Raw genomic sequence first — 27,439 nt, forward strand, 5'->3', positions numbered from 1 at the left:
TTTCGTCCAACATTTCCGTGTTGGACGAAAGTAAAAACCATTAATTTAATTACAAATTAATCGTTTTTTAAAAAAGCCACAAAAACGCAAATTTAATTGACCAGAATGTTTTTAAAAACATTCTGATCGTTTTTATAACATTTTGAATGTTTTTAACAATATAAACAATGTTTTTATTTTTATTTTTTTTAATAAAATGTTTTTATTTTTATTTCTTTTAATAAAATGTTTTTATTTTTATTTTTTTTACTGTAAATCATGCGCGGAGTGTTGCTACATCGACTATCTTATAGCCTGACTCGCAAGGGAGTGCTGCTACATCGACTATATTATAGCCTGACTCGCAAGGGAGTGCTGCTACATCGACTGACAAATAGCCTGACTCGCAAGGGAGTGCTGCTACATCGACTGACAAATAGCCTGACCCGCAAGGGAGTGCTGCTACATCGACTGAGGGTTTGGTTGGGGCAGGCAGTCTATCATTATTAAAAAAAAAAAATTCCGGTCTTGCATTTTAATTTTTACTTTTTGTCAACAAAATATGGAAAAAACTTTCGGACAACATCTAAGGGTTCTATATATATATAGATATATATAGATATATAGATATATATATATATATATATATAGATATATATATATATATATATATATATATATATATATATATATATATATATATATATATATATATATATATATATATATATATATATATATATAGTTCTATAGTTTGTTGGCTTTAGGAAGTGCGGAAGGAAAAAAGTGATTCTTACGCCAACACATACGTCACTTTTAATTACTTTTGACTTTCGTCCAACATTTCCGTGTTGGACGAAAGTAAAAACCATTAATTTAATTACAAATTAATCGTTTTTTAAAAAAGCCACAAAAACGCAAATTTAATTGACCAGAATGTTTTTAAAAACATTCTGATCGTTTTTATAACATTTTGAATGTTTTTAACAATATAAACAATGTTTTTATTTTTATTTTTTTTAATAAAATGTTTTTATTTTTATTTCTTTTAATAAAATGTTTTTATTTTTATTTTTTTTACTGTAAATCATGCGCGGAGTGTTGCTACATCGACTATCTTATAGCCTGACTCGCAAGGGAGTGCTGCTACATCGACTATATTATAGCCTGACTCGCAAGGGAGTGCTGCTACATCGACTGACAAATAGCCTGACTCGCAAGGGAGTGCTGCTACATCGACTGACAAATAGCCTGACCCGCAAGGGAGTGCTGCTACATCGACTGAGGGTTTTGTTGGGGCAGGCAGTCTATCATTGTTAAAAAAAAAAATTCCGGTCTTGCATTTTAATTTTTACTTTTTGTCAACAAAATATCGAAAAAACTTTCGGACAACATCTAAGGGTTCTATATAGATATATATAGATATATATAGATATATATAGATATATATAGAACCCTTAGATGTTGTCCGAAAGTTTTTTCCATATTTTGTTGACAAAAAGTAAAAATTAAAATGCAAGACCGGAATTTTTTTTTTTTAATAATGATAGACTGCCTGCCCCAACCAAACCCTCAGTCGATGTAGCAGCACTCCCTTGCGGGTCAGGCTATTTGTCAGTCGATGTAGCAGCACTCCCTTGCGAGTCAGGCTATTTGTCAGTCGATGTAGCAGCACTCCCTTGCGAGTCAGGCTATTTGTCAGTCGATGTAGCAGCACTCCCTTGCGAGTCAGGCTATAATATAGTCGATGTAGCAACACTCCGCGCATGATTTACAGTAAAAAAAATAAAAATAAAAACATTTTATTAAAAAAAATAAAAATAAAAACATTTTATTAAAAAAAATAAAAATAAAAACATTGTTTATATTGTTAAAAACATTCAAAATGTTATAAAAACATTCAGAATGTTTTTAAAAACATTCTGGTCAATTAAATTTGCGTTTTTGTGGTTTTTTTAAAAAACGATTAATTTGTAATTAAATTAATGGTTTTTACTTTCATCCAACACGGAAATGTTGGACGAAAGTCAAAAGTAATTAAAAGTGACGTATGTGTTGGCGTAAGAATCACTTTTTTCCTTCCGCTCTTCCTAAAGCCAACAAACTATAGAACTATATATATATATATATATATATATATATATATATATATATATATATATATATATATATAGATATATATAGATATATAGATATATATAGATATATATAGATATATATAGATATATATAGATATATATATATATATATATATATATATATATATATATATAGATATATATATATATATATATAGATATATATATAGATATAGATATATATAGATATATAGATATAAATTTAAAAACTATTGAAGAATCATTTAACAACATTTTATTTAAATAATAATATTTTTTCGTATAACAATGAATGCTTTCGAGTCTATTCCGTAAGCGCAAATTCCAAAACGCTCCTTCCGTAAGGAACTGTTTCGCAAGTATTCTTTTGAAATGATTTGTTTTGCAAGTTTTTTTTTTTTTTTTTTTGTTATTCACCTCCTTAAGGCCAAGAAGGCCACTACAGATGATAAGGCTACTTAATAGTGGTTATAACCCTCTCTCAACTCTATAACTCCAAAACACGAACCTTGAGGAACAAGGCCGCTGTGCGGAGAAACAAGTTGAGCGCGGTACTACCAGGGACGTGGGGACGGTGGGGATCGAACTCAGAACCTCTCGCTTATGAAGCTCGTGCTTTACCACTACACCACTACCGCATAAGTTTCTTTTCGTAAAGAGTTATTACGAAATAATTTTTTTTTTCGTATAACACATTACGAAACGTAAATTTGTGCAAGAACAACTTCTGCAATAGCAATTTGAAATACAGAAGATAAAAATGCGAAATTTTCGTAAGTTTTTGTTTATGGCAAACAACCCTAGAACAAACTGTACTTTTTCCTTTTTTTTTTTTTTTTTAATACTATTGTTTGTATTTTTTTAATACTATTGTAAACAAGGCTCAAAACTTTTTTAATACAACAACTAAGGCTCAAAAATAGAGAATAATGTTCCACAAAGCAAATAAAGAAGTTTAAGAGTAAAAACAGTTGAAGATTTTAAAAACTGTAAACTGTTTAAGTCAGAAAAACATAAAAATAGGAGAGTTCAAAGCACTGATGTACAAAAAAATAGTTCAGAAATCATTACTTTTTATTCTTATAACTTGTCAGCTTTTTTGCATTTTTTTGCAAGATCATTGATAAATTCTTTAACTATTTTGCACCGTTCTTGTGAGGCGATTTTTTATTCTGTATTGAATTTATATTTAAAAAACGTTTTTCAACTTTTCTGTATTTCCAATGGAATTCAATTTTTTTAACATACTGTTTACTTGCAGTTTACAAATAACCACAAATGTTATTGTTAACTGGGTTATGTAATATATCTCGTTTTTTAAAGTACTCTAGTGTAGTCTTGTTTGCTAATAATTGATACTTAACTGAAGCTACAACAGAGTACGAAGTATCAAGACGATTTGTCTTTTTGTTAACTATGGTGTTCATCATGCTGAACTATTGCTCAACATGAGGATTACTAAATATACTTAGGCATGCCTTGATAATTTTACTAAGCTTTAATTATTTTTTACACTTAAAAACTTCTGACCACTAAAACATAAGGGCTTTCCATCAGCAAATACAGGTGGAAACACTATATCTATATGAAGTTGATTCAATTAAATACTACTTTATTTATATCTCCAATGGGAAAGAAAGTTAGAAGTTTTTTTAGCATTCTCTCTGTAATTTTGTGACTTGAGACATTGGGTCGATTGCAGAGAGGCATTTAAAAAAAGGGTTGTTAAAAGGAAATTTATTAAGTAAGCAAGCTGATGATTCATGGAAAGCTTTTAGCAAGGTCTTAAAAAACAACGATTCAAAGTCAAGATTTCATATATTTTTCAGCATTACTTCCGAGGTATATGTAATTCAAAAGGTGATTTCAATTTTGTTCCTATTATAACTTTTATAATCTTTGGCTTAATAAAACAAGTTAAAATTGTTTTCACCAGTTCAATTTGCTCATCATAAATTCAATAGACTAAGGGTTCTTTTTGTTCAAAAATTAATATAGATGATTTAAAAATAGGAAGAATTTCAACACACAAATTAATATAAAGCAAGGTTTAATTACGTCAAAAAAAAAACATAACAATTCTAGCTTTTCTTTCTGCACTTTGTTTTGTTTCTGCTTTTTTTTGCTGCTTTTACATTTTATTTTTCCCATTAGTTTTTTATTTTCATTTGATGCCTCTTAAATTCTGTCATTTCATCTTTATACAAGAGAGATGTCCTGTTTTGATAACCAAGAAAAATAAATTAAGGTAAAAGCAGGTATCATCTTAAGCATAGGTAAAGCGCAATCTAAAGCAGATAACCACCTTTGCTTGGAGTGTTGTATGTGACACCTGTGATTTGACAAAACTTTTTTAGAAATGTCTGAAGATCTGGGCTAAACTTAAAATCAATGTAGATATCATCCAGTAAAATTTCAGCTACCTTGCCAAAAAAAGAAGTAAACTTTTCGACAAAATTGTGCACATGATGACAAATATCACCATCGATATCAAGTAAGTGAGGAACCACTTTTCTTAATCTTGTTTCAAACCCAATGATTTTTTCCCTCATATAATTGGTAGAATCTGATAAATTGGAAACTAGATTACTTAATGGAATTGCATTTTTGTTAAATAAATGAATAACAACATTAAAAAGATTTTCAGTGTTTACTGTAACAAGCGACAATGATACATAGTGTTTTAATACAAATTTATTAGCTTAGTCACAAAAATATGCTATGAGTATACTAAGAACTTTCTTTTGCTGAGAAGCACTCATCTATGTTAAGGGAAAACATTTTTATTTTCATATTATAAACAGGACCAGCATTGAACTTTAGACATTTCCTTTATGTATTCAACTACATGTGATGTATATACTTGCATTTATTTGTGAACACAATCTTCAAATATTTTTAATATTGGAAGATTCTGTTCACTCTATATGTGCAAAATATGCACATTATCCAGAGTGCCTGCTTTACTACATATTGCATATTGTACCTAAAATATCACTTGTTTTTAATATTTTTGTCTATATCAGAAATGTCAGATAAACTCTTAACTTCCATTTTATAATTTTTTTTTCTTGATCCTATTAATTGACAACAAAAACTTTTGTAAACTTTTAAAACAGAATTTGCATTAACTTTTATTAAAAGGAATTTCTCAACAAAGTCAATTAAAATGAATTAAAAAGAAAAAAACATTGTTGCAAAAACTGATTTCGTGAAAATTTCAGTTATAGAATACATATTTGTTTAAATGCAAACATTGTCGTATTTAAAATTTTATATAATTTTTGCGAGCTAATAGAAAAAAACATTCAAAAATTTCTGGAAAATTAAAGGAGTTTTAAATGAATTTAATCATCTATGTGTATAAAAGAACAGTTGCAGTATAAAAATGCAAGTTTGCTAAATGAGCCATGTAAGAATTTTTCTTGACAAAATAAAAGATATTTGTTTGCTTAAGTAGTGATCATAGCAGTATTTATAGAAAAAAGAAAGAGAAGCAGCCTCACAATAATAGAGCAGGTTCAACTATTTACAATGCATTTTTTAATCTTAAGTCTAAAAGAGATAATTAGAAGAACCATCCCAAATATAACAACATTTTTTCATGCAAAGATAAATATGACAACATTTTTAAATATGACGATATTTTTTCATACAAGGAAAAATAGATTAATAAAGAATGAGATTGGAAAGAAAAAAATGGCAAGCACAACAAAAGACCTTAGCAGATGCTAGCTTTGCATTAGATTGGATTTCCATGAGAGGTCAGTAGTGAAAAATAATCCAACAACACATAAAGTAAAGAAAACATTCATCAATATAGGAATATCAACAATATTACAAGAATTATTTTTTTTTACAAAAAGTTTTTAATGCATTTTGATTCATAATGCATTTTAATGCATATTTTTCAACTTATCACTTTTAAATACAAAACATAATTTTTTTGATGGATGATGTAATTTATTGAAATTCCAACCTTGTATGCAAACGAAAATAAAAAAATTGTTTTATGTAAATAAAATAACTTTTTTATTTTCATCAAATTAAAAATACTTTTTTCAAAATGTTTTACAACAAATATTTTTAGTTTTAGGCATGTTATTTTTAGTTTTAGGCGTTTAAGGCATAATCTTTATAGTGTTACATGCCAAGCTATTTGCTAACAAGTTTTAAAGGGCTCCCAAACCTCTGAGACATGTTGCATTCATATTAAAGATAATGATTAAAAAAAATGTTTGGGCTAAATTTTTTTGATTAAAACAAAAGAATAAATGAATACCAAGAAAAGGGTTTCAAGTACATGATGTCATTGATTTTTTTTGTTTGTGTAAGTGATTATATAAACAAACAAAAAAGTCAATGATGTTTTTTTTTTTTTTTTTTGTTATTCACCTCCTCAAGGCCGAGAAGGCCACTACAGATGAGGAGGCTACTTAATAGTGGTTATAACCCTCTCTCAACTCTATAACTCCGAAACACGAACCTTAAAGAACAAAGCCGCTGCGCGGAGAAACAAGTTGAGCGCGGTACTTCCAGGGACGTGGTGGGGATCGAACTTGGACCCTCTCGCTTATGAAGCGAGCGCTTTACCACTACACCACTACCGCATGTCATGTACTAAAACTCTTCGGAATAAAGCGTGCTTGAATAAATTATCAAGTTTGTAAGAGTTTCTAAGAATTTCAGTCCATGATGTCATTGATTTTTTGTTTGTTTGCGTAAGAGATTATGTACACAAACAAAAAAGTCAATGACATCATGAACTAAAACTCATCAGAATAAAATGCGGTTGAGTAAATTATAAAATTCTGTAGATTACGGCGTATATTATGCTGACTTTTAGTCCTACAATAAACGGAGAAGGCGAGCTTCGACTAAAATAAAAAAGTTAGTTTTTTTGTTATTCATTTACTCTTTTGTTTTAATCAAAAAAATTTAGCCCAAACATTTTTTTTATCAGTCTCTTCAATATGAACACAACATGTTTCAGAGGTTTGAAATCCTTTTAACAAATCAATTGTTATTTGAAAAGTAACAAAGTTACATAGATTAATTTTTCAGATTATCAAATAAGTATCTAAAATATATATTATTTGAAGTATTATTTAAGTTTAGCCACATTCATCATTTGCCTCAATTATTCAAAAAATTAATTAAGGCTTATTTTATTTCATTAAATGTCAAATGATAAAACATGGTGTTTATATTCTTTTTACAGAACAAAATCATCTCTAATATTTCAAAAGTTATAAGTATAAGTAACACCACTTGAGTAAAGATTTTTAAAAAATAACAAGCAGTAAAGCTCACTTTAAACACCCATAAACTAAAGTTTAGAGAAGGTGGAGGTGAAAAATTTTTGCACTTTTAATTGAGTAGTGGATCCATGGCGATCCCCAATTCTCAGCAATGCATTGTTTCACCATTGGTTTTTAAAACCCCCAATAACTGCATTAATGCCACTCATCAGGGTATGTCCTTACAAAAGATTTTGTAGGTTCCACCCTTTGTCATATAATTATAATAATTATAACTTGAAGTACTAAATTCCAAAAAAAAATCTTTTAACACAAGGATGTAACTTTGGGTCAAATCACCACTGGAAAAATTATTCAACACTGATCGACTAATATAAAAAATATTGAAAAGATGACAATTAAATTATTTTCTGGATCAAATCAATTTTTGTAATTTTCACCTAATTTTTGTACCATAACACTTTAGGAATTATACTTTATGCATTTGCGCAACAAATTATGAGTGTCATATTTTAACAAAATCAAATTATCCACAAAAATCGCTGATTTAAAAAAAAATCAACATCTCAAAATAGTTCGCTATTCTGTAGCCTTTTTAGCTTATTATTTTGAATCACCCAAATTAAATAGAACAATTAAATATTTGGAACTTTTAGCAATGTTTTCATTAAAAAAAGAGGTTTAAAAAACCCAAGTTTTAACCAAGTTTATTTATTAAGTAAACAAAAAGAAACGGATAAACGTTTTGCACATCAAATATATTGAAATCTTTTCCTTCAAAACTAACTCTAAATTCTGTAAGCGTTTCTCTTTTAGAAAGTTTTATTTTTACTCTATTCACTAGTGAAAAAAGACGTTCAACTTTTGCATTAAAAAGTAAATTAAAAAGACGTTCAACTTTTGCATTAAAAAGTAAATTAAAAAGACGTTCAACTTTTGCATTAAAAAGTAAATTAAAAAGACGTTCAACTTTTGCATTAAAAAGTAAATTAAAAAGACGTTCAACTTTTGCATTAAAAAGTAAATCAAAAATCTAAATCAATCTAAACTTTTCTTTTAATGATAACTTGAGACACTGTGCTACACACCAATCAAAGGTGATCCATGGGATTTTACCCTTAGGTAACATTTTAACATGAATTGTTTTCTCTATAAACAGAAGTACTATCCACATCAAAACCAACAAACTTTTATTGCAATTTTTAATTTCAAAATTCTCTAGGGAAATGATCTTTTTATGGTGTTGTAAACTCTATGTGATGTTCCATATTCAACGCCCAAAAGTGAAAAAAAGTCACATTCAATGAATACTTCATTTAAGAATGTGTTGAATATGACTTTCCAATTGGAGTTGGATTAAAGGTAACAGCAAGTATAGTCTTTTTTTCACAATTAAGACATCATTAAAACAATTTAAATAGTGAAAAAATTTTAATTATTGAGTTTATTTTTAAGTTTTCATTTTAATTCACACCCAACTCAGACCTATGTAGTCAACAAATATTTTTAAATAAATATTTTTGTTTTAATAAGCTTGGCCAAAGATTATAACATGTTCCTCTTCTAATTTAATTATTTTTGGATGGTACATGGTACAACAAAGAGATCTTCTAACTGAATTATTTTTGGATGGTACATGGTACAACAAAGTTTTTTTGGTCAAAAGTAAGTAACGTCTAACTTTTTTTTTTTCAAATCTTTAGAATTTGTTTAGGTCTTTAGAATTCATGGTTTGAATGCCGGTTAAAATGTTTGTCACATTTCCTGCTGTGACTCAATTAGTTTACAATTCAATCGCACATAATGGCGTTTTCGGTTTTCATATATATCTCAAAAGTCTTCTGAAGAGATGCTTTCTCTGCGTTGCAATCAACGACATTCATTTCCACCATTCCAATTTGCTGTGTAACTTTTTAAAATCTCAATTGGAGAAGCATTTTCTTGCCCTACTCTGCATTTTAGCACAGCTACTACTCCATCAACATTTTTAGTATCAAGCCAATTATTAGCATTGTATTTTGAAAGCATGGAATCTTTGCATCTATTAGCTGTTTTTAATTGTAACTTTCTTTTGTTAAGCATTAATTTTTTCTTAGCAGGTGGTTAAGATACTGATTTCTTATTAAATAAAATAATTTTCTGTTGTTTTTTGGTTACCTCCATTTTATGATAAAATGATGAATTAATTTTAATACCTAAAACAAAACATTGTTTTGACATTTAATGATCTCAAACCTTTGAGATTATTTTAACAGTTTCAACTAAATAAAATATTTATTATGCTTAAATTGTTGCAATGTTCTCAAACAATGTTTTTCTCACAAATCAAATGCTTGCATTGATTATTATTTGGACTTTTAAAGCCTAAAAAATAGGTAACTAGCACCACTTCACTCTATCTCACTGTATGGCTTAGCTCTAGAGTCAGTGACTCTGCAGGTGTTAAGGCCCACAACTTTTGCATTTCTCAATCTCGAACTCATATAGCCAACTTTCTAACTTGTTTTCCAGATAAGGAAATCATTTACCTTCTCTACTCGACTTATGTCTTGTTTCTGATCCTAGTCAGTGCTCAGTTTCTCCACATTCAGCCTTAGGTGCTTCTGATCACGGTTTTATCTCTCTAAAACTATTAACTCATTCTTCTTCATCATCAGAATCCCTCGATCATTTTACCTCTTGCAACTACCTTAAAGCTGACTGGGACTTTTTCCCTGATTTCCTTCATGATGGCCCTTGGGCAGAAATCTTTCATCTTCCTGCTGACAAATGTGCTTCTTACATAACTTTGCGGATTCAGGCTGGCATGGAATCTTTTATTCTCTCTCGACAATTCCAAGTCAAGCCTCACTCTTCTCCTTGGTTTACCTCACATTGTGCTGCTGCAATTTCCAATTGAAACCATTACTTCCATATCTATCAGCAAAACAATTCTCCAGAAAACAGATGTCTTTTTACTATTGCTAGAAATCATTGTAAAAAGATTTTGTCTAACGCCAAAGCCTGCTACTCTCAGGTCATGAAATCTCGTATTTCATCTCAAAAATTAGGCTTCCATGACTTCTGGATAATCTTTAACAGTATCTATAATAAGGGCAAATCTGTTATTCCACCTCTCTTGTATGGTTCAGACCTTGTCACCTCGCCTAAAGACAAAGCTGAATCATTTGCTAAAAACTTTTCATCAATATCATCTCTTGACTCCACTAGTTGCGTCCACCTGATATAGCCAACAAATAGATTGATTCATTGCTTGACATTCGTATCACTCTAGCTTCTATATATAAAGTGATTTCCTGCTTAGACTCTTCTACAGCTTGTGGTCCAGATAACATACCTATTGTGATCTTGCAGTGTTCTCCAGAGCTGTCTTCTATACTTTCAAAACTATTTAACAAGTGCTTATCAGATTCTTGTTTTCCAGCATGCTGGAAAGTGCCATCTGTTATCCCTATTTTTAAAAATTCTGGAGAGCCATCAGACTCGTCTAACTACTGTCCCATTACTTTTCTTTCATAAACAAGGTTTTTAAATCTAACAAATAACAAACACTTAATCTCTCATCTTGAATGTACTTACTTTTTAATGAACTTATTTTCTGATCATCAATATGGATTTCAATATTCTCATTCCACAGCTGATTAGCTAACAGTAATAACCTATAGGTTTTATACTGCATTAAATAGAGGTGGAGAGGTTAAGACTACCACTCTTGACATTTCTAAAGCTTTTGATAAAGTTTGACATGCTGGTCTTCTCCATAAGTTTTCTTCTTACGGTGTATCTGGTAACATCTTTAAGATTATTGAGTCCTTCCTTTCCAATCGTAGTATAAAACTTGTCGTTGATGGACAGCACTCTTGTTCATACCCCGTAACTTCAGGGGTTTCTCAAGGTTCAATCCTTGGCCCTATACTCTTTTTAATTTACATTAACAATCTTCCAGATATTCTCTTATCTAAGGTAGCATTGTTTGCTGATGATACTACCATTTATTCTTGTCATGATAAGAAGCCAACACTCTCTGATCGCTTGGAGGGGGCATTTGAGCTTGAAAAGGATCTCACTTCTGCTACAACGTGAAGCTCATAGTGGCTGGTGAACTTTAATTCAGATAAAACCCAATTTTTGTATCTTTCTATATTTATGAATGGTAATGTACTCAATGAGTCATCTACCCTTAATCTTCTAGGATTAACTCTTACTTCCGATCTTTTTTGGAAACCATATATCAAATCCATTGCAAAATTAGCATCTGCTAAGGTTGCATCTCCTTATCACGCATGACACTTCCGTATTTCTGATTCTATTCTTTATCTCTATAAATCTTAAATCTGTCCTTGTATGGAATACTGTTGCCATATCTATGACGGATCTTCTAATGATGCCCTTTGTCTTTTAGACAAGGTACAAAAACCCATTGTAAACATATTTGGATCTGCTCTTGCAGCCAACCTCCAACTATTATCACATCATTGTAATGTTGCTTCTCTTTCTCTTTTCTACAAATACTATAACGGGCACTGCTCTAAAGAGCTATCGTCTCTTGTGCAATCTACTAAATTTCATTCTTATGTTACTTGTCATTCAATTAGGTCTCATCCTTTTTCTGTGACTATTTCTAAGTGCTCCAAAAACTATTCGTCTAGTTTTTTTCCTTGAACATCAGTTCTTTGGAATTCTCATTCTTTATCTTATTTTCCTGATTCATATAACTTCAATCTTTTAAATTGTCTGTCAATCGTTATCTATAAATTTCATCTTTTCTCTTCCAGTAACTTCCAGCTTTGTTAGTGGTTGCTTGCAGCCTTGTTGGATGCAAAGATGTTGGAAAAAAAAAATTAACATTTCTAGCTACCATTTCAAATTCTCTTCTTTCAAAAAATTTAATCATAAAAAAATTCATTCATAAAAATTCATTACTAATTAATTAACTTTCAAAGTAAAGTTAAAACTGTGTTTATTCCAATAATCAAAAACATTTGTTTAAAATAAAATACTTAAATATATGTAAAATAAAAAACTTAAATATATATAATATATATATATATATATATATATATATATATATATATATATATATATATATATATATATATAAATAAATAAATAAATTACTTAATAACAACAAATAAATTACTTAATAACAACAACATAATTTCAAAATTAGTGACAAAACTAATAACAAATAAAATAATAATAACAATATAAAACTAATAATAACAATATAACAATAATTACTGATATTATTATTACTGTTGCTACAATATTGGTTTTATTTATTTACAATAGAAATGTTAAAAAAAAGTAACTTACTAAAATTAAATAGTTTGGTGTCCAATATGAAGGAGCAACTTTATCGGTTATCCAATTTGTAACAGCTTTAGCTGGCTTTGCACTCATGTCAGTAATAGCTGAGGCAAAAACATTCATGCCATCCAAAAATCTTCTTGCAGCATTTTGATGATTATGCGGGAGACATGACTAAAATATAAAATAATTTAATAAGTCATCATTTAATAAGTATTATTATCTTAAATCAAATAAATTACTAACACCAGGCCAAACATGCTTGATTTCAGTTCGAACAGAATTCTCTACAGGATCACGATTTCCATACCAATACTGTCTGCTTCGGTATATCACACCACATTGGGGACATTCTAACACATATCTAAAAATATTATATAAACCCATTTTAAATTTCTGTTATGAAAGCACTATGAATATTGCAATTACTATCTGCCTGTTTCTTTCTAAGCTGCTCAAATGTGGTGGGTAGAATATATTTTTGTTTAATAGAAAAATGTTAATTTTTTAAATAATTTTATATTTTTATTGTTGAAAAATTAAAAACAGAATATAATTAATGAATTTAATGAAACACTCAGCAGATTTTATTTAAGATTATTAGTTTTACATAAATATTTTAAAATAAAACTTCTTTTTATGGATTTAGCTTTATTTGTTAAAAATACTCAACTCATAGGACTTTGCTTATTTCAATGATATTTTTGTTTGACCAATGAGGTTTGCGTAATGGAGAACTTAGACCTAATGAGAATCTCCTACATAGTGTTACTCATGGAATCTTTTCTACAATTCCAAAAAAATAATGCAATTAAAATGGAATTGACAATTAATCCTGCGTTTAACCTAAAACCATTTTTAAAATACATTGACAATAGTCATGCAAGATATCCAAACATTAAACAAGCAAAAAAATTTCAAGACATTTTAAACCAACAACTACCATACAATATACGGTTGAAGTTGACTTCAATTGTATGGTAGTTGTATGGTAGTTGTATATTGTATATTGTTGTACAAACAAGACAAAAACATTTGACTCTCTTGATATAACAACTATAAATAACACATTAGGAAAATATGAGTACAAAGTATATCGATAAGAGGCAATTACTAACTTTCAGATTAAACCGCATTCAAATCACAATCCAAAATTAAAACCACTATAATTAAAGGATTTCTCTACAGAGCTTACTTTATCTGTAGTAAACCTCATTTTGAAAACGGTACAATGAAAAGCAAATGAGGAGTATTACACATTAATTTCATTAAAAGAGAAAGAATAAAAATGCAATTCTATAAGAGTGCAACAGTTTTCCTGTAGTGTCTTCCCCAAGGGTACCAGGCCTTTCACCAAAACTTTGAAAAATATTTCAAAAAGCAGAAAACAGAACAATATTTAAGTCAAACCCAAATTAAAGATCTTTATTAACATCAAAAAACAAATTAAAAATACCTAGTAACAGCAAGTCTGAAACTTATATAATAAAATGCAACTGATCCAAAGTTAATGTAGGTGAAACAATAATAAAGGTAAACACGTGGATGCATCAATATCAGAGGAGCATTGACAAAAAAAAACCTTATCAATGTGCATTAGCGTTTCATAAGACCTTTTGCAAAGAGATTATTTGGGAAAAAAACAAGAACATAAAAGGTAGAAAATAAAAAATTTGAAAGAAAAATTAGGGAGGCTTAAAAAAAATATATCTTAATAAAATTATTAGTAATGAGAAAAAAAAAACTAAATAAATAAAATTATTATTGAGAGAATGTATGTATATCCCTTATCAAATTATTAGTCTACTTTATAAATTTTCTAGAACTTTGATTACTTAATGGTTTAGGTGCCATTTAAATTGGCTTGAAATGTCATTATTTGCTGATTTATATTTTTCGGTTTATAACTTAACACTTTCAGGCTATTAGCAATATAAAATTATATCCAAGGTACCAACAATTTCAGAGGGACATATTGCATCTGCTTAGTTCATAACATTTGTGTTTTGTCATTTGTACTGTTTTACTATGTTTTTTTTAAGTGCAGTAAGATTTTTTGTTAAGTATTGTGAGTTAATTATATTAGTTTTAAATTTAATACTTTGAACCATTTTTATACAATATTTACACATTTTGTATACTTTGTTTCAATATTTACTATACAAAATAACTTTTATCTGTTTTAAAATAGTTTTCAGTAAAACAATTGTCTAAAAGTTCTAAATAACGAAATGGGGAAAAAAGAAGACCAGTTCTGAAAAAAAAGCAATTATTCACTATCTTCAAGGTTCAATTATTCACTATCCTCAAGGTTCGTGTTTCGGATTTATAGAGTTGAGAGAGAGTTATAACCACTATTAAGTAGCCTCCTCATCTGTAGTGGCCTTCTCGGCCTTGAAGAGGTGAATAACAAAAATAAATAAATAAATAAAAAATCTTCTGATCGATAAGCATTACTCAATAGGTGAAATATCAAGAAAATGTGAGACATCAAGAAACACAGTGAACCAAATCGAAGGCAAATTTAAAAATAGCCTCCCATTAGGTATTCAAAGGCAAGGCAAATGCAGTTGAAAAAAAACAACAACAGCAAGGTGAGGGAAAGCTAGTAAAAATAGTGAAAGAAAATAGATTTGCTACATACTCAGCAATTAAGAGCAAGTTGAATGAGGTGGGTCTAAATGTAGCAACAATCACTGTTTGATGAAGTTTGCATGGATTGGGCAAGTAGAAGGCCAGCATAAGAGCCAAAGTTAATCAATTCTTAAAGAAATAAGAGCCTGAATTGGGCAAAAAAGAACAGTAGTTTCACTGTTGATTACTGGAAATCAGCAAGCCATTTTAACATAAAAATTAATTTTTTTTCCCTAACATTTTTGTATTTAGAGAAATTATGACTCAAAAGGATTAATATGTAAAAAGGGCTTCCAAAAAATTCCATTAATATTGCATAATCTAGACAATTTAACATCCTCCTAAAGTCATGTTTGTTCAGTTATTAATGGAGGGTTATTAAAGGCCTTGGTCAACTGTATATTGTGGATAGGACTGTTTGATTTCACTTTCTAAGCAGTTTCGGAAAGAAGTTTCCTCTGAATGGAAAGTGTTTGCAAATTAAATGCATTTATATTAGAAAATGTTTATTTAATTATACTTTATTTATATAGTTTATTTATATAGTTTAAAGTTTGTATACTTTAGTTTGTATACTTTAAGTTTATATACTTTAAGTTTATATACTTTAAGTTTATATACTTTAAGTTTATATACTTATAGTTTATACACATTATTTATATAGTTTAAAGGCAAAAAAGCGAAATTTCCAACTTTCCGAGAAATGGAAATGGATTGAATTCAATCTAATTCAATTTTCAGAAAGTGGAAAGTATTTAAAAATTAATCATTTTCTTTAGGTTTTTACATGAAATTAAGTTTATAATATTTCTAATAATTTAATTTGACCTTACTTCCCAACACTTTGTAATCACTTCCCATTGGAAAGTCAAAAAAAAGTTAAATTACTTTTTTTTTAATTTCATTTATTTAATAAGATTTCTTTTTTACAAATAGTTGATTATATATTGGGCTTCACATTCTTTTCGCACTCTTTTCACACTCTTAAAAAATATTTAAGTAAATAGTTAATTAAGTAAAGTTTTTTGATGACTAAAAAGATTTTTTTGATCATTAAAAGCAGATTCTACTGCGACAGAAGATGCTGGTATAATGCAATACTTTTGAACCTTACTAGCTAACATAGGGAAACCTGATAAATTTTTTTCAAAATTTGACTAAAACTTAAAGGACTTCGGGAAGTTTCCTTTCTATAAAAGTTTATTTCTCTCAGTAAACATTTATCTTGTGAAATTACTACCATTTTTGACTAAGGATAATTTAATAAGGATAATTTAATAAAGACTAAGGATAATTTAATAAGGTTTACTTAAACGCATTAAAATTTCATTACTATATTTTATTACACAAATAAAATATAGTAAGAGAGATTGCAGTTCGTTTAGCGTCTGAAATATATTTATTTTAAATTCAATAAAATGAGAAAATAGTTAAAAGAAAAAAATGCTTCTATTTTCAAAATTCCAGTCTTTGTTTAATTTATAACCTTTTTTATTTGTTTTGGCATTAAACTCTTTAAAATTAAATAAATAAATTCTATTTAAGTATATAATTAAAAAAAAAAATTATTAAGTCATCAACGGTAATAAATATATTTATTTTTTAAAATTGAGAATAAACCAGTTAGCAATTAGCTTCCCTAGTCAAAAAGTCTTATAGGGATCCTATTAGAGTTAGGAACAAAAAAAATTTCAGATTTCAACCCAATTAAATTAAAACTCATAATGGAAAGTGTTTATAGTAATCAAAGTTTTTTTGTTTTTTGTTTCAAAATTGTATAGGTCCTTTATGATTTTTCGGCTAGGGTGAGTCACATTGTTCTGCTATAAGTGCATAAATAGTTCAAAGTATAATAGAGATACTTATGTATAAACGTCTTTGCATAACCAAGCCAGCCTATTGCATAATCAAGTCAGCGCATTTAACAAAGAGTAGAGACTTTCTTAATTTTACATTAAAACTTTTTTTTTTAAACTAATAAACTGGGACAGGTCTTAATAAACTCTGGGTGGTCGAAAATTGATAAAATAGATAAGAATTAAGTAATACGAATGGAAAGTGATTAGAAAAGGTAAGGAAGTAAGGTCGAATTTAATTAATAGTAATATTATATAACTAACATCGTGTAAAAACCTAAAGAAAGTAAATAATTTTTAAATACTTTCCACTTTCTGGAAATTGGAAATAGATTGAATTCAATCTATTTCCATATCCCGGAAAGTTGGAAACTCATTAAAATTCAACTTTTTTTCTAGTAAATGAACTGTATAAATGAAACAATTTATTTTTCATCATAAAAAATAGAATATTTAAAAAATTTCTACTTTCTCGAAAGGTAAGCGAAATCGAAAACTCCTAATTGTGGATGGAATATTGAAACAAAACCATTACAAAAAAGTCATTAAAACCCATCTTTTATCTCAATCGAAGAAGTGGTTTCCAAATAAGCAGAAGAATTTAAAGAAAAATTATTGGCATCTCTAAAAATTCTACTTTTGTATTAGGCAGGGAACTCCTTAGATCTAAACCACATAGAAAATGTATGGGAGCTATTAAAAAGAGAAATTTTGCTAGAAAAGATCACAAACAGGACGCAATTGATTGAAAAAGTTATTTAGCATTGGAACCATAATACACATGAAAGAAATGGCTTTAAATTGCATTTATAGCATGCTGTCTTCATCAAAATTTGTCTTAGTCAGATAAAAAATACAAAAAATAAAGAAGGATTAACAAAATATTTTAAATTCATGTTAATAAAAATTTTCTGATTGTTATTTTATGTATCTTATGTTAGAAAATAGTTATACTTTATTTATATATAAAGTTTTTATCTGTATTTTTAAAAAACATAAGTTTTACCTTGGAGAATACAAAAAATAATAAAAAAAATCAACATAGGTTAATAATTTGATCCGGGACTGTATATATGTATATAGAAAGAGGGAGTGATTGAGAGAGAGGGAGCATACAGCACAAATAAATGTAACAAAATTTAAAAATGAACTAAAAATTAGCCTCAAATATGAATTTACCCAGACCATGCATACTTTGCTAAACCAATTAATGGGGAATCTTGATTTTCAGTTGTTTTAGGACAAACCATACAATCCAATCCTTTTTCATGACATATCTTTACAAAAAGAACAAAACTGTTAAAAACAAAAAGGTGTAAAAACTATTGCTAAATGTTTTAAATACTTTCTAATTAAAAAAAAACCTTGCAGACATAAACTTTATTTTCAAACTGTGCTTGATATATACAACGCTGAGATGTATGGTGTGGAACTTTATCTTCTTCGTGATTCATACTTAGCTCACATCGTAATCTAAATAAAAGCATCTTTATAATCATCTTAATCACAATGCTTTGAATCAACATCATCATACTATTGCACTATCTATCATATTATATAACTTTTGCACTTACTTGCACGATTGACAAACAGAAGTACATGTAAAATACTCATCAGGAAAACTATTTGGAATAATACAATTGATATCATCACCAAACTTTTTGTTCAGTTTCTGAAATATTTATTTGGTAACTACTAAACAGTTTTATTTTGCAATTGAAAAGATCATGTTCTTTTAGTTATTAAAAACATAATAAAAACCATTAACACATTGTAAAAAATAAATAATAAAAACCATTAACACATTGTAAAAAATAGATAATAAAAACATCCCATCGATGCACAATAAACAACAAACATATTGAAAACTTACCACCAATGCATTGTAAATAACAGATATTGGTCTCGGTGACCTCACTGAACTATTATTCAGATGTTTTTGAACTTCTTTGAAAAGAGTTGAAAAATTTGTTGGTTGAGCTTGAGTTTTAGTACCAACATAACTAATTGAGCTGAATGCAGATGGACTTCGTTTAATATTTGCAAAGTTTTCTCTCAATATATCTTCAGGAGTTTGATTGTTACTAAATTAAATAAAATAATTTATACTCTAAATTACAATAAAAATTTTAAAAACAATTTTTACTAAAAATAAAATTTTATATAAAATAATGCTATGATTCAAAAATAAATAATAATTTAAAACTAAAAATAATTTTTACTGTTTTGAAAATGAGTTAATACTATTATCAAAACCAAGTGGCAAAGTGTAGTGCGTCTCTTGAAAAATAATTATTGTGGGTCCTAAATTACAAAGAGGAGTATCGTCCATTTTTCCTCGCTTCTTTACAGATTTTAAGTCACTTGCAAAATATTTCAAATAAGCTTCTGAGGCATCACCAAGAAATAAAAACATATCACTATGAAGCCTTTCAGCTCTTGTTCTATAAATTACAACATCAGATACAGCCAAAACTTTCAACAACAGTCGCATCCGCTTATTTGAATTTTCAGATACTCCAAGTAAACCCTCAGTATCAAGAATCAAAACTTTGTTACTTTTATCATATGCAGCCCACACACCAACTGTACAAGATTTTTGAGAAGAAGATGTATCAAAAACATCAGCACCATTAAAAAATGTGTGATTTAAGGTGTGAGATTTGCCATCACCAGTATTACCAAAAATAGAAACAACTTTTACACGAGGATTATCTTCACATTGAAGATTTTGCAAGAAATGAGTTTCTGTAGTCTAAACAATTTACAAAACAAAAATATTTTTTCAACAAAAACTTAAACAGCAAACAATTCAAAAAGTAAATTTTAAAAAGTTGAACAATTTGATAAAATAAAAAAGAAAATTTTTAAAACTTTAAATTTTTATGTCAATTTGATTGACACTTGTATAACTCTAAAACCAATGTTGAAATAACCAAGCAATTCTATAAAAATGTTGAAATAACTTTATAAACAACTTGCATAAATTTTACAAAATTTTTTAAAATATATACTCTATAAATTTTTTTTAAGAATCATTATTTTTTTTTAATTCTTAACAACTGTTTTTAATACCGGCCACATTATTGGTTATACCAGTCTAAATAATTGCTGAAATGCAAATTTTATCATAATTAATATAAATTACCAACTCCAACCAACATTACAATTAAGTGAATGAGTTAGAAAAGTAGATGATGAAGAAATATACGTCCCCACAAATTTAATTTAACATATTTTATTACTCATGATTATATATTACTATTTTATTATATAATAAAGAATAACACAAAATAATTGTTTATTTAATTCAAAAAAATTTGCTAAACCTATACTGTCAATAGTGTCTAAACATTTTAAAATCATAAAAATATTTTATGTCATGCATCTAGTCAGAATGCAGATTGTTATCAATGTTAAAACTTTTAAATTGTAAAAATAATTTTTAATAATTTTTCAAAAAATTTTATTTTGCATAAGTTACCAGTCTCCTACAACAAAATAGGTTAAGTTGTTAATGTTGAAACTTGTTACTTGATTTTTTTATTTGAAACTTTACTAGAATTTTAATTTGAACTTAATAAGAATATACAAAATAAAAAAATATTTCATGGTTAAAACTACAAGCTTGTAAATAATGGTTAAAAATCAATACTTTTATATCTTGAAAATTGTTATAAACTTAGTCATAAAATCTATACTAAAAACCAAAAGTGAAACTGTTTTTTTAAAGTTTATATAACTTATTTGATTAAAAAGGAATCAAAATTTAATGGTTTACCATGAAAAAAATTTTTTTATACATATCAATAATGTACAGTATTCCTGGACAGATACTGTATTCGTGATTATTCATGTTTACAATATGCTTCTAAACATTTTTTATCTCATTAACCTTGCCTTGGTTATTACATTAACTGAAACTTATACCAAGTCACCTAGAAAAAGGAAAGTTATGGTATAAACCACAATACTGGAACAAGAGAAGGAGCTTGTAAAATTTTACAAACAATTGTAAAGCTTATCCACAGTTTTCTTTCCGTAATTTATATTTTTTACGAGATTAATTTTTAATTTGATAATTTTGCCATCATACAAATATTGGTATTTTTTCATTATTCCTTTTTTTTTTTTTTTTTCCTTCTGGTCAAAAGTGTACACAATGTGGAAAAGAATATCATTTTGCAAAAGTATGTAGATCCAAAAAAATCACTTTACTACCGATCATGCAAACCAAGTTGTTTAAATTAGATACTGGAACCCAATGTAACTTTATTTCATATAACATTTACATTTCTATTTCTGGAAGACCTCCTTTTATAAAAACAATAAAAAAGTTAAAATCATATAGTGGAAATTTTAGTCCTGTGCTAGGTACGTGCAACCTGACTGTTAAAAAAAATAACATGTTATATATGTGCCAACTTTTTGTTGTCTCAATTTCTGATGCAAAACCACTAATTGGTCTAAAATTCTATAAATCACTTGAAATACTTAACATTAATGATGTTAAAATCCAGGAGAAAATTTTAAAGTATTATTGTGAAGCTTTCACCTTGGTTAAAGGAAGCTGACAGTTGCAAAAATTGTTATTCCAATCATTCATGTACCAAGGAAAGTACTAATGACTGTCCTACCTAAGTTTAAAGCACATTTGACTGTCTGGAAAAAGCTACAGTTATCTCAAAAATTCCTAAACAAAAACCTTGGATAGATCCTTAAGATTATGTATTGATAAAAAAAACTTAACAAGTCTGTCTTAAGACAAAATACAAAACTACTCCATCTACAAAAGAAACCTCTAGCAAATTATGCAACAACAAAGTTTTAACTGTCATAGATATGGCAGATTGTTATTGGCATATAAAATTAATCAAACCATCATCAGAGCTATGCACATTCAACACTCCATATTGTACAAATAAAATTTAACCGTATATCATTTGGAATATTGTGTGCATCTGATGTTGCACAAGAAATGATTGAACCTAACTTCGGTGACATGACAAACTTTGCCAACAAATTCTGCAACAAGCATGTAAAAGAAATATCAGATAAGAAATATCAGATAGACCTAAAAAATTTTTTGAGTATCTGAGGTCAAGTAAGATTTTCAATTATCTGTTTCGATTATCTATTAACTTTAAGTATCTGAGGTGTCAGCAACATAATCAGTCACAAAGACATACAACTTGATCCTGAAAAAAACCAAAAGGGTATTTCCATTCCAGTTAGGCAAAAAAGAAAAGAAATTTAAAAACAATTATTTTTTCAATTTGGAAGATAGAATTCAAAATAAGATATGTGATATTTTGATTATTCAAAAAAAAAATTATAGGATACGAATTTTTCTTCATTTTTAAATTATTCAAACTTCGCAATAAATGAAAATTTTTTCAAGACAAAAAACAAAAACTCTTATTGTATGTGTATGTTTACGATGTTTTAAGTTGAGCTCATGGCCCAGATTTTTTAATTGTTAAAGATAATGATGTCTTTTAATATTTCATTATCATAAATTCAACTAAGTATATTTGGAAAAAGTGTTAAAAAGTTTCAATAAAACTGATTTTTTTACTTTACTTATTTTTAGGCTACTGAATTAAATGGCAAAAGTATTTTTTTTTCTTCAATGACATTTTAGCATTGCTTTTTTGCATCATGCACAGACATATAATGCATCGACAAATATTAATCTGTGCATAAGAATTAGTTTTTTTAGCTTTATAATGTTTAGATCATCTAATTGCTGATTAATTAGTTTGAGTATAACTTAGTTAGTTTGAAAATAGTTGCTTAAAAGAATTTAGAATTAAAATGAACAAAGTTAAGCATTCAATAGTTCAGAAAAAATTTAGAAAGAAACATCGAGAATATCGGATTGCTGAAACTAATCAAATGAAAAATAAACATGAGCGACAAGAAAAAGGAGGAAGTACATCGAAAAGATTGCAAAAAAAAAAAGCAAAAGTGGAGGTAAACCAATCTACATCAAATATTGAACAGCCTTTTTTATCTCCACAGAGTTTTAGAAAGGCACTAAAAAAATTAATTCAGCATTAACTGCCAATTTAAACAAAAGAAAATACCTTTTGAAAAAAGTTTGTAAATGTGAAAATAGACTACTTTCTGATAATTCAAAATTACGCCCTGACTACACCAGATTGGACAATGTTAATTGCAAAGTTCTTGATTTTTATTTGCAAGAAGATATCAGATCATGGTCACAAAGATGTTGTTATTAATAAGAAAACAAAAGAGAAGGTATGACACTTTGTTCCTATGTAGGAATCACATTTTATTTAATAAGGTTTTCAACTTTTCATAAAAATTTTTGTTTTCTTTCAGAAACAAAGCCATCACATGCTAATGACCATAGGAGAAGCATATTCACTTTTTAAAAGTGAGTATATTAATCAAAAAGTGGAGAAATCTAAGTTTTACAATCTGGGGCCTTTCTATGTCAAGCTGGTAAACAATCTTCCCCACAATGTTTGCTTTTACATATACCATGAAAATTTCAGGTTGTTAACAAATGCGCTTCAAAAAAAAGGTTATTTGTTGCCACCACTCTTTTATTTTTAATATTGATTAATATTTTCTTTTTAATATTGGTAGTTTTGCGCATTAGGGATTTGTACGCGTTTGTGTACGCGTTTATATATTAAAAAAATGTAAATAAAATTCTTTCAAAAAATATTATTTGAAAGACTTTTAATAAATGAATTTTCAAAAATATAGTTAAAAACAAAATGAATAAAATTCCAATATTAAAACTTAACTATAAAACACAAAACTAAATGAATTAAATTCCCGTAAACATTAAAAAAAAAAGTTTTGGTCAAAATGAAAAAATATTAGCCATTCAAGAAGGTAGTGGTGCAGTGGTAGAGCGCTCGCTTCATAAGCGAGAGGTTCCAAGTTCGATTCCCACCACGTCCCTGGTAGTACCGCGCTCAACTTGTTTCTCCGCGCAGCGGCCTTGTTCGTCAAGGTTCGTGTTTCGAAGTTATAGAGTTGAGAGAGGGTGATAACCACAAGTAGCCTCCTCATCTGTAGTGGCCTTCTCGGCTTTGGGGAGGTGAATTATTTAAAAAAAAAAAAAAAAAAAAAAAAAAAAAAGGAACAATTGCATTCCACACAATCAAACACAACGATTGCTTTAGAAGTGCATTGTACATCAAAGCTAATTAAGAAATTTTATAATCCAAGAAATGCGAAGCAATAATTGTAAACCTGTTCAAGAGATACTGTGAAACTAACTCAGAAAATGCTTTATTAAAAGCATCATATGTGTATATATACAATTCTTTCTGATGTATCAAACCACAAGGACGTTAAAATGTATCTAATTTTAACTCGCTATTTTGATGTTAAAGAGGGAGCGCAAATTTAGCTATTAACATGGATTATGTAAATGGAGAAACATCAGTTATTTTATCAGAAGTTTTCTTTAAATGCATTAAGTGCAAAAAATATTTCTTCAAAAATTTTTGACTATTTCTGCAGACAACACCAATACCAATTTTGGAGGTTTAAAACAAAACGGTAATAATAATATTCACAAAAAGTTAATTGTTAAGCTAAACCGTGAAATCATTGGTATCGGTTGCAATGTTCATATTTTATAAAACGCAATAAACACTGTATCTGGTTGTTTATCTATTGATGTGGAGATAATTATTCCTCGAATTTATGTATTTTTTTACTGTTGGAGTTTTTATTTTAGAAAATTTTTGCAATGAGGCCAGTGTGGAATATGAAAAATTGCTAGGGTTCTCAAAAGATTGTTGGTTGGCCTTACTTCCAGCTATTGAAAAAGTGCTTAAGTTAAATCAGCCACTAAATCGTACTTTTTAAGCTTAGAAAATTGTCCCAAACTTTTATTTGACTTTTTCAATAACAAAATGGGTTAAATAGTGTTTTTTGTTCACAGTCAAGCTAATGTTTTTTATAACACGGTAAAAAAAATTGAGAAAGATGATACTTCTGTTGCTGAAGTTGCCATAGTATTAAAAGATTTGAAAGACCAAATAAAATCTAGAAAAAAAGAAAAATTTCTACCTTTCATGGTAAGACAGCATTTGCAAGTTACCAAAGAAAGTAAACGTCATTTGAAAAACCAATTTCTGAACGAAGAAGACATTTTTTGCAGTGCCTGGCTAGAGTATATAGATGAGTGGGCGCATCACTTTAATCAGGTTGAAGTTTTTAAATGGTCTTTACTTAACTGTAAAGTTGAATAAATTGAAATTATTGAAACTATCACTTTTTTGAAAAAATCAATAGAAATCACATTCAATGACCATGAATTGTTTGACGAAATTCGGAGAACTAACTTATATTGCACAAAGGAAAAGTTTTCTTCTTGGAACTCACAGTCTATTGAATGTGACAAGCGATAGGTTGAAATTTTTTCTCATTACAAAAATAATCACGTTCCTTATAACAATTTGTTAAAATTGGTGGAAGCCACTTAATGTTTGCCAGGTACAAACACTTTCGTAGAGTGATTGTTTTCGATTGCCAATGATATTTGGATGGAAGGAAAATCTCAACTTACAATGAAAACTTTGGCAGCTGTTTTGTTTGTTAAATTTAGTTTAAGAAAATATAGCTGCTAAGAATTTGCAGAAAAATTTGAAAAAGATGACATGTTGCTGAAAACAATTCATTCTTATGAAAAATATATGTGATTTAAAAATGCAAATATTGTTTAATATTTTTCCATAATTCAGTTTCTTCACATGCTATTTTAAAATAAATAAACGAGTTTTTAGTAAAACCCATTTAAACCAGGTCCGTAGGCATGGCGGAAGCAAGGGAGACACATCCTCCCCTGCGCTTTGTCCTGTTTGACTAAAAAAATTAAATTAAACATATATTCAAAAATTGCTAGTACAACACAAAAAAGGACAAGGCCAAACCGTTTTGAAAATATAAAAAATATAATTAATCATTTTATTAAATTTATGCAAAATCTTATCAAAAAATATGTGAATATAGACTAAATATGTGAATATAGACTAAAAAAAATTGTCCTTGGGAGCCTTTATTTTAATTTTATTTTTGATGTCTCTTGAAAAAGTGCTCCCCCTTTAAAGAAATGGTATTTAAATCAGGCTATTATGTATGTAATTATACATGCCAAATTTGCCTTGTATGCGTCTGGTATTTTTCAAATATGGTCATCAAAAAAAAAAATTGTAGGGTTGCTTTTTTTTGTTGCTTTTTTTTTGTTTTTTGTTAAAATAAAATTACAAAAAATAGCACTTTGTATTCAAAAATATCTAAATAAGAAAAAAAGTAATGCTTTTAATCAGAAATCAGCTTAAAATTTGAAAACAGATTAATTATAAAAGATGGGTTAATTAACTAACCTTTATAACTTCACTGCCATCAATAAGAAGAAAACTCTGGCTATTGCCTTCATTTGTAACATTAAGTTTAGCAGCATTTTTGAATGAATTTGATTCAAAAACTTTTCCATTTTTATTTTCTGACTTTAAGGGTTCTTTAAGGGATGGAAGATTTTCAAACGAATGTTTAACTTTGGCTCCAGAATGAACTTTTTTATTACATTCTCCACACAAAAACATATCCCCACACTCCTTGCAGAAAACAACAGATTTTACTTTTGTAAAATTACATTTATCACAGTAAGAAGAATCATTTTTGAAAAAGTCATTACTAGTAAAAAGTATTTCATCGGGTGCCATGTTGTTCATCGTTTCCTCTTTATCTGAGGTAATAAACGATCTACTGCATGAAAGCTTTTCCATCGTTTTAAGATTCGACAATTTCTCGTAAAAAATGTTTTTTAAATATCAACATATTTTTTTTTTTAAAAAAAATAAATAAATTCAAAGACATAAAAGATATACAGCTCAATTCTAAAAAATAAAAAGTATTTTAACAAACTTCTTTCTTGAACTTAAAGAAAAACTTTCAATCTCTTGTTTACAGCTATTTGCAAAATCAGCAGTTTTTATATTGTTGTCGTACTCATCCCTCTTTTTTTATTGGTCAAAATAAAGCTAAGTTTTTACAAATCACCCGTCTCGAAAATACATTTCGCCGTATGCGCTGATTTAATAAGGCAAAAATTAAATAGACTTCTCAATACATAACTAAATATATAGACAAATTTTGAGACTGCAAGCCATTTAGTATATGGTTTTTAAATTCGGTCAACTGAGCCTCTTATTTTCTTTGTCATAATTGTCGTGAACATATATCTTGAACTAATATCAAGTTACCTAAAAAAAAAGGAAAGCTATGA

At 28.1% G+C, this 27,439-nt stretch overlaps 1 protein-coding gene across 1 annotated transcript in view; it reads right to left on the reverse strand.

Moving 5' to 3' along the window:
• LOC100207485 (zinc finger FYVE domain-containing protein 1) overlaps positions 1-27,121 on the reverse strand; it is a 36,456-nt gene extending 9,335 nt beyond the window's left edge. The window contains exons 1-8 of the mRNA XM_065805201.1: positions 26,538-27,121; positions 19,380-19,912; positions 19,031-19,241; positions 18,732-18,829; positions 18,522-18,630; positions 18,337-18,434; positions 12,914-13,031; positions 12,674-12,841 (exon numbers count right to left, since the gene is read on the reverse strand). Of these exons, the coding sequence (XP_065661273.1) occupies positions 12,674-12,841; positions 12,914-13,031; positions 18,337-18,434; positions 18,522-18,630; positions 18,732-18,829; positions 19,031-19,241; positions 19,380-19,912; positions 26,538-26,939 (1,737 nt within the window). The 5' untranslated portion in view covers positions 26,940-27,121. The remainder of the gene's footprint in view (positions 1-12,673; positions 12,842-12,913; positions 13,032-18,336; positions 18,435-18,521; positions 18,631-18,731; positions 18,830-19,030; positions 19,242-19,379; positions 19,913-26,537) is intronic.
• Positions 27,122-27,439: the final 318 nt, after the last annotated feature.

This window comes from Hydra vulgaris, chromosome 09 (assembly GCF_038396675.1).
Source record: "Hydra vulgaris chromosome 09, alternate assembly HydraT2T_AEP".
NCBI lineage: Eukaryota > Metazoa > Cnidaria > Hydrozoa > Anthoathecata > Hydridae > Hydra > Hydra vulgaris.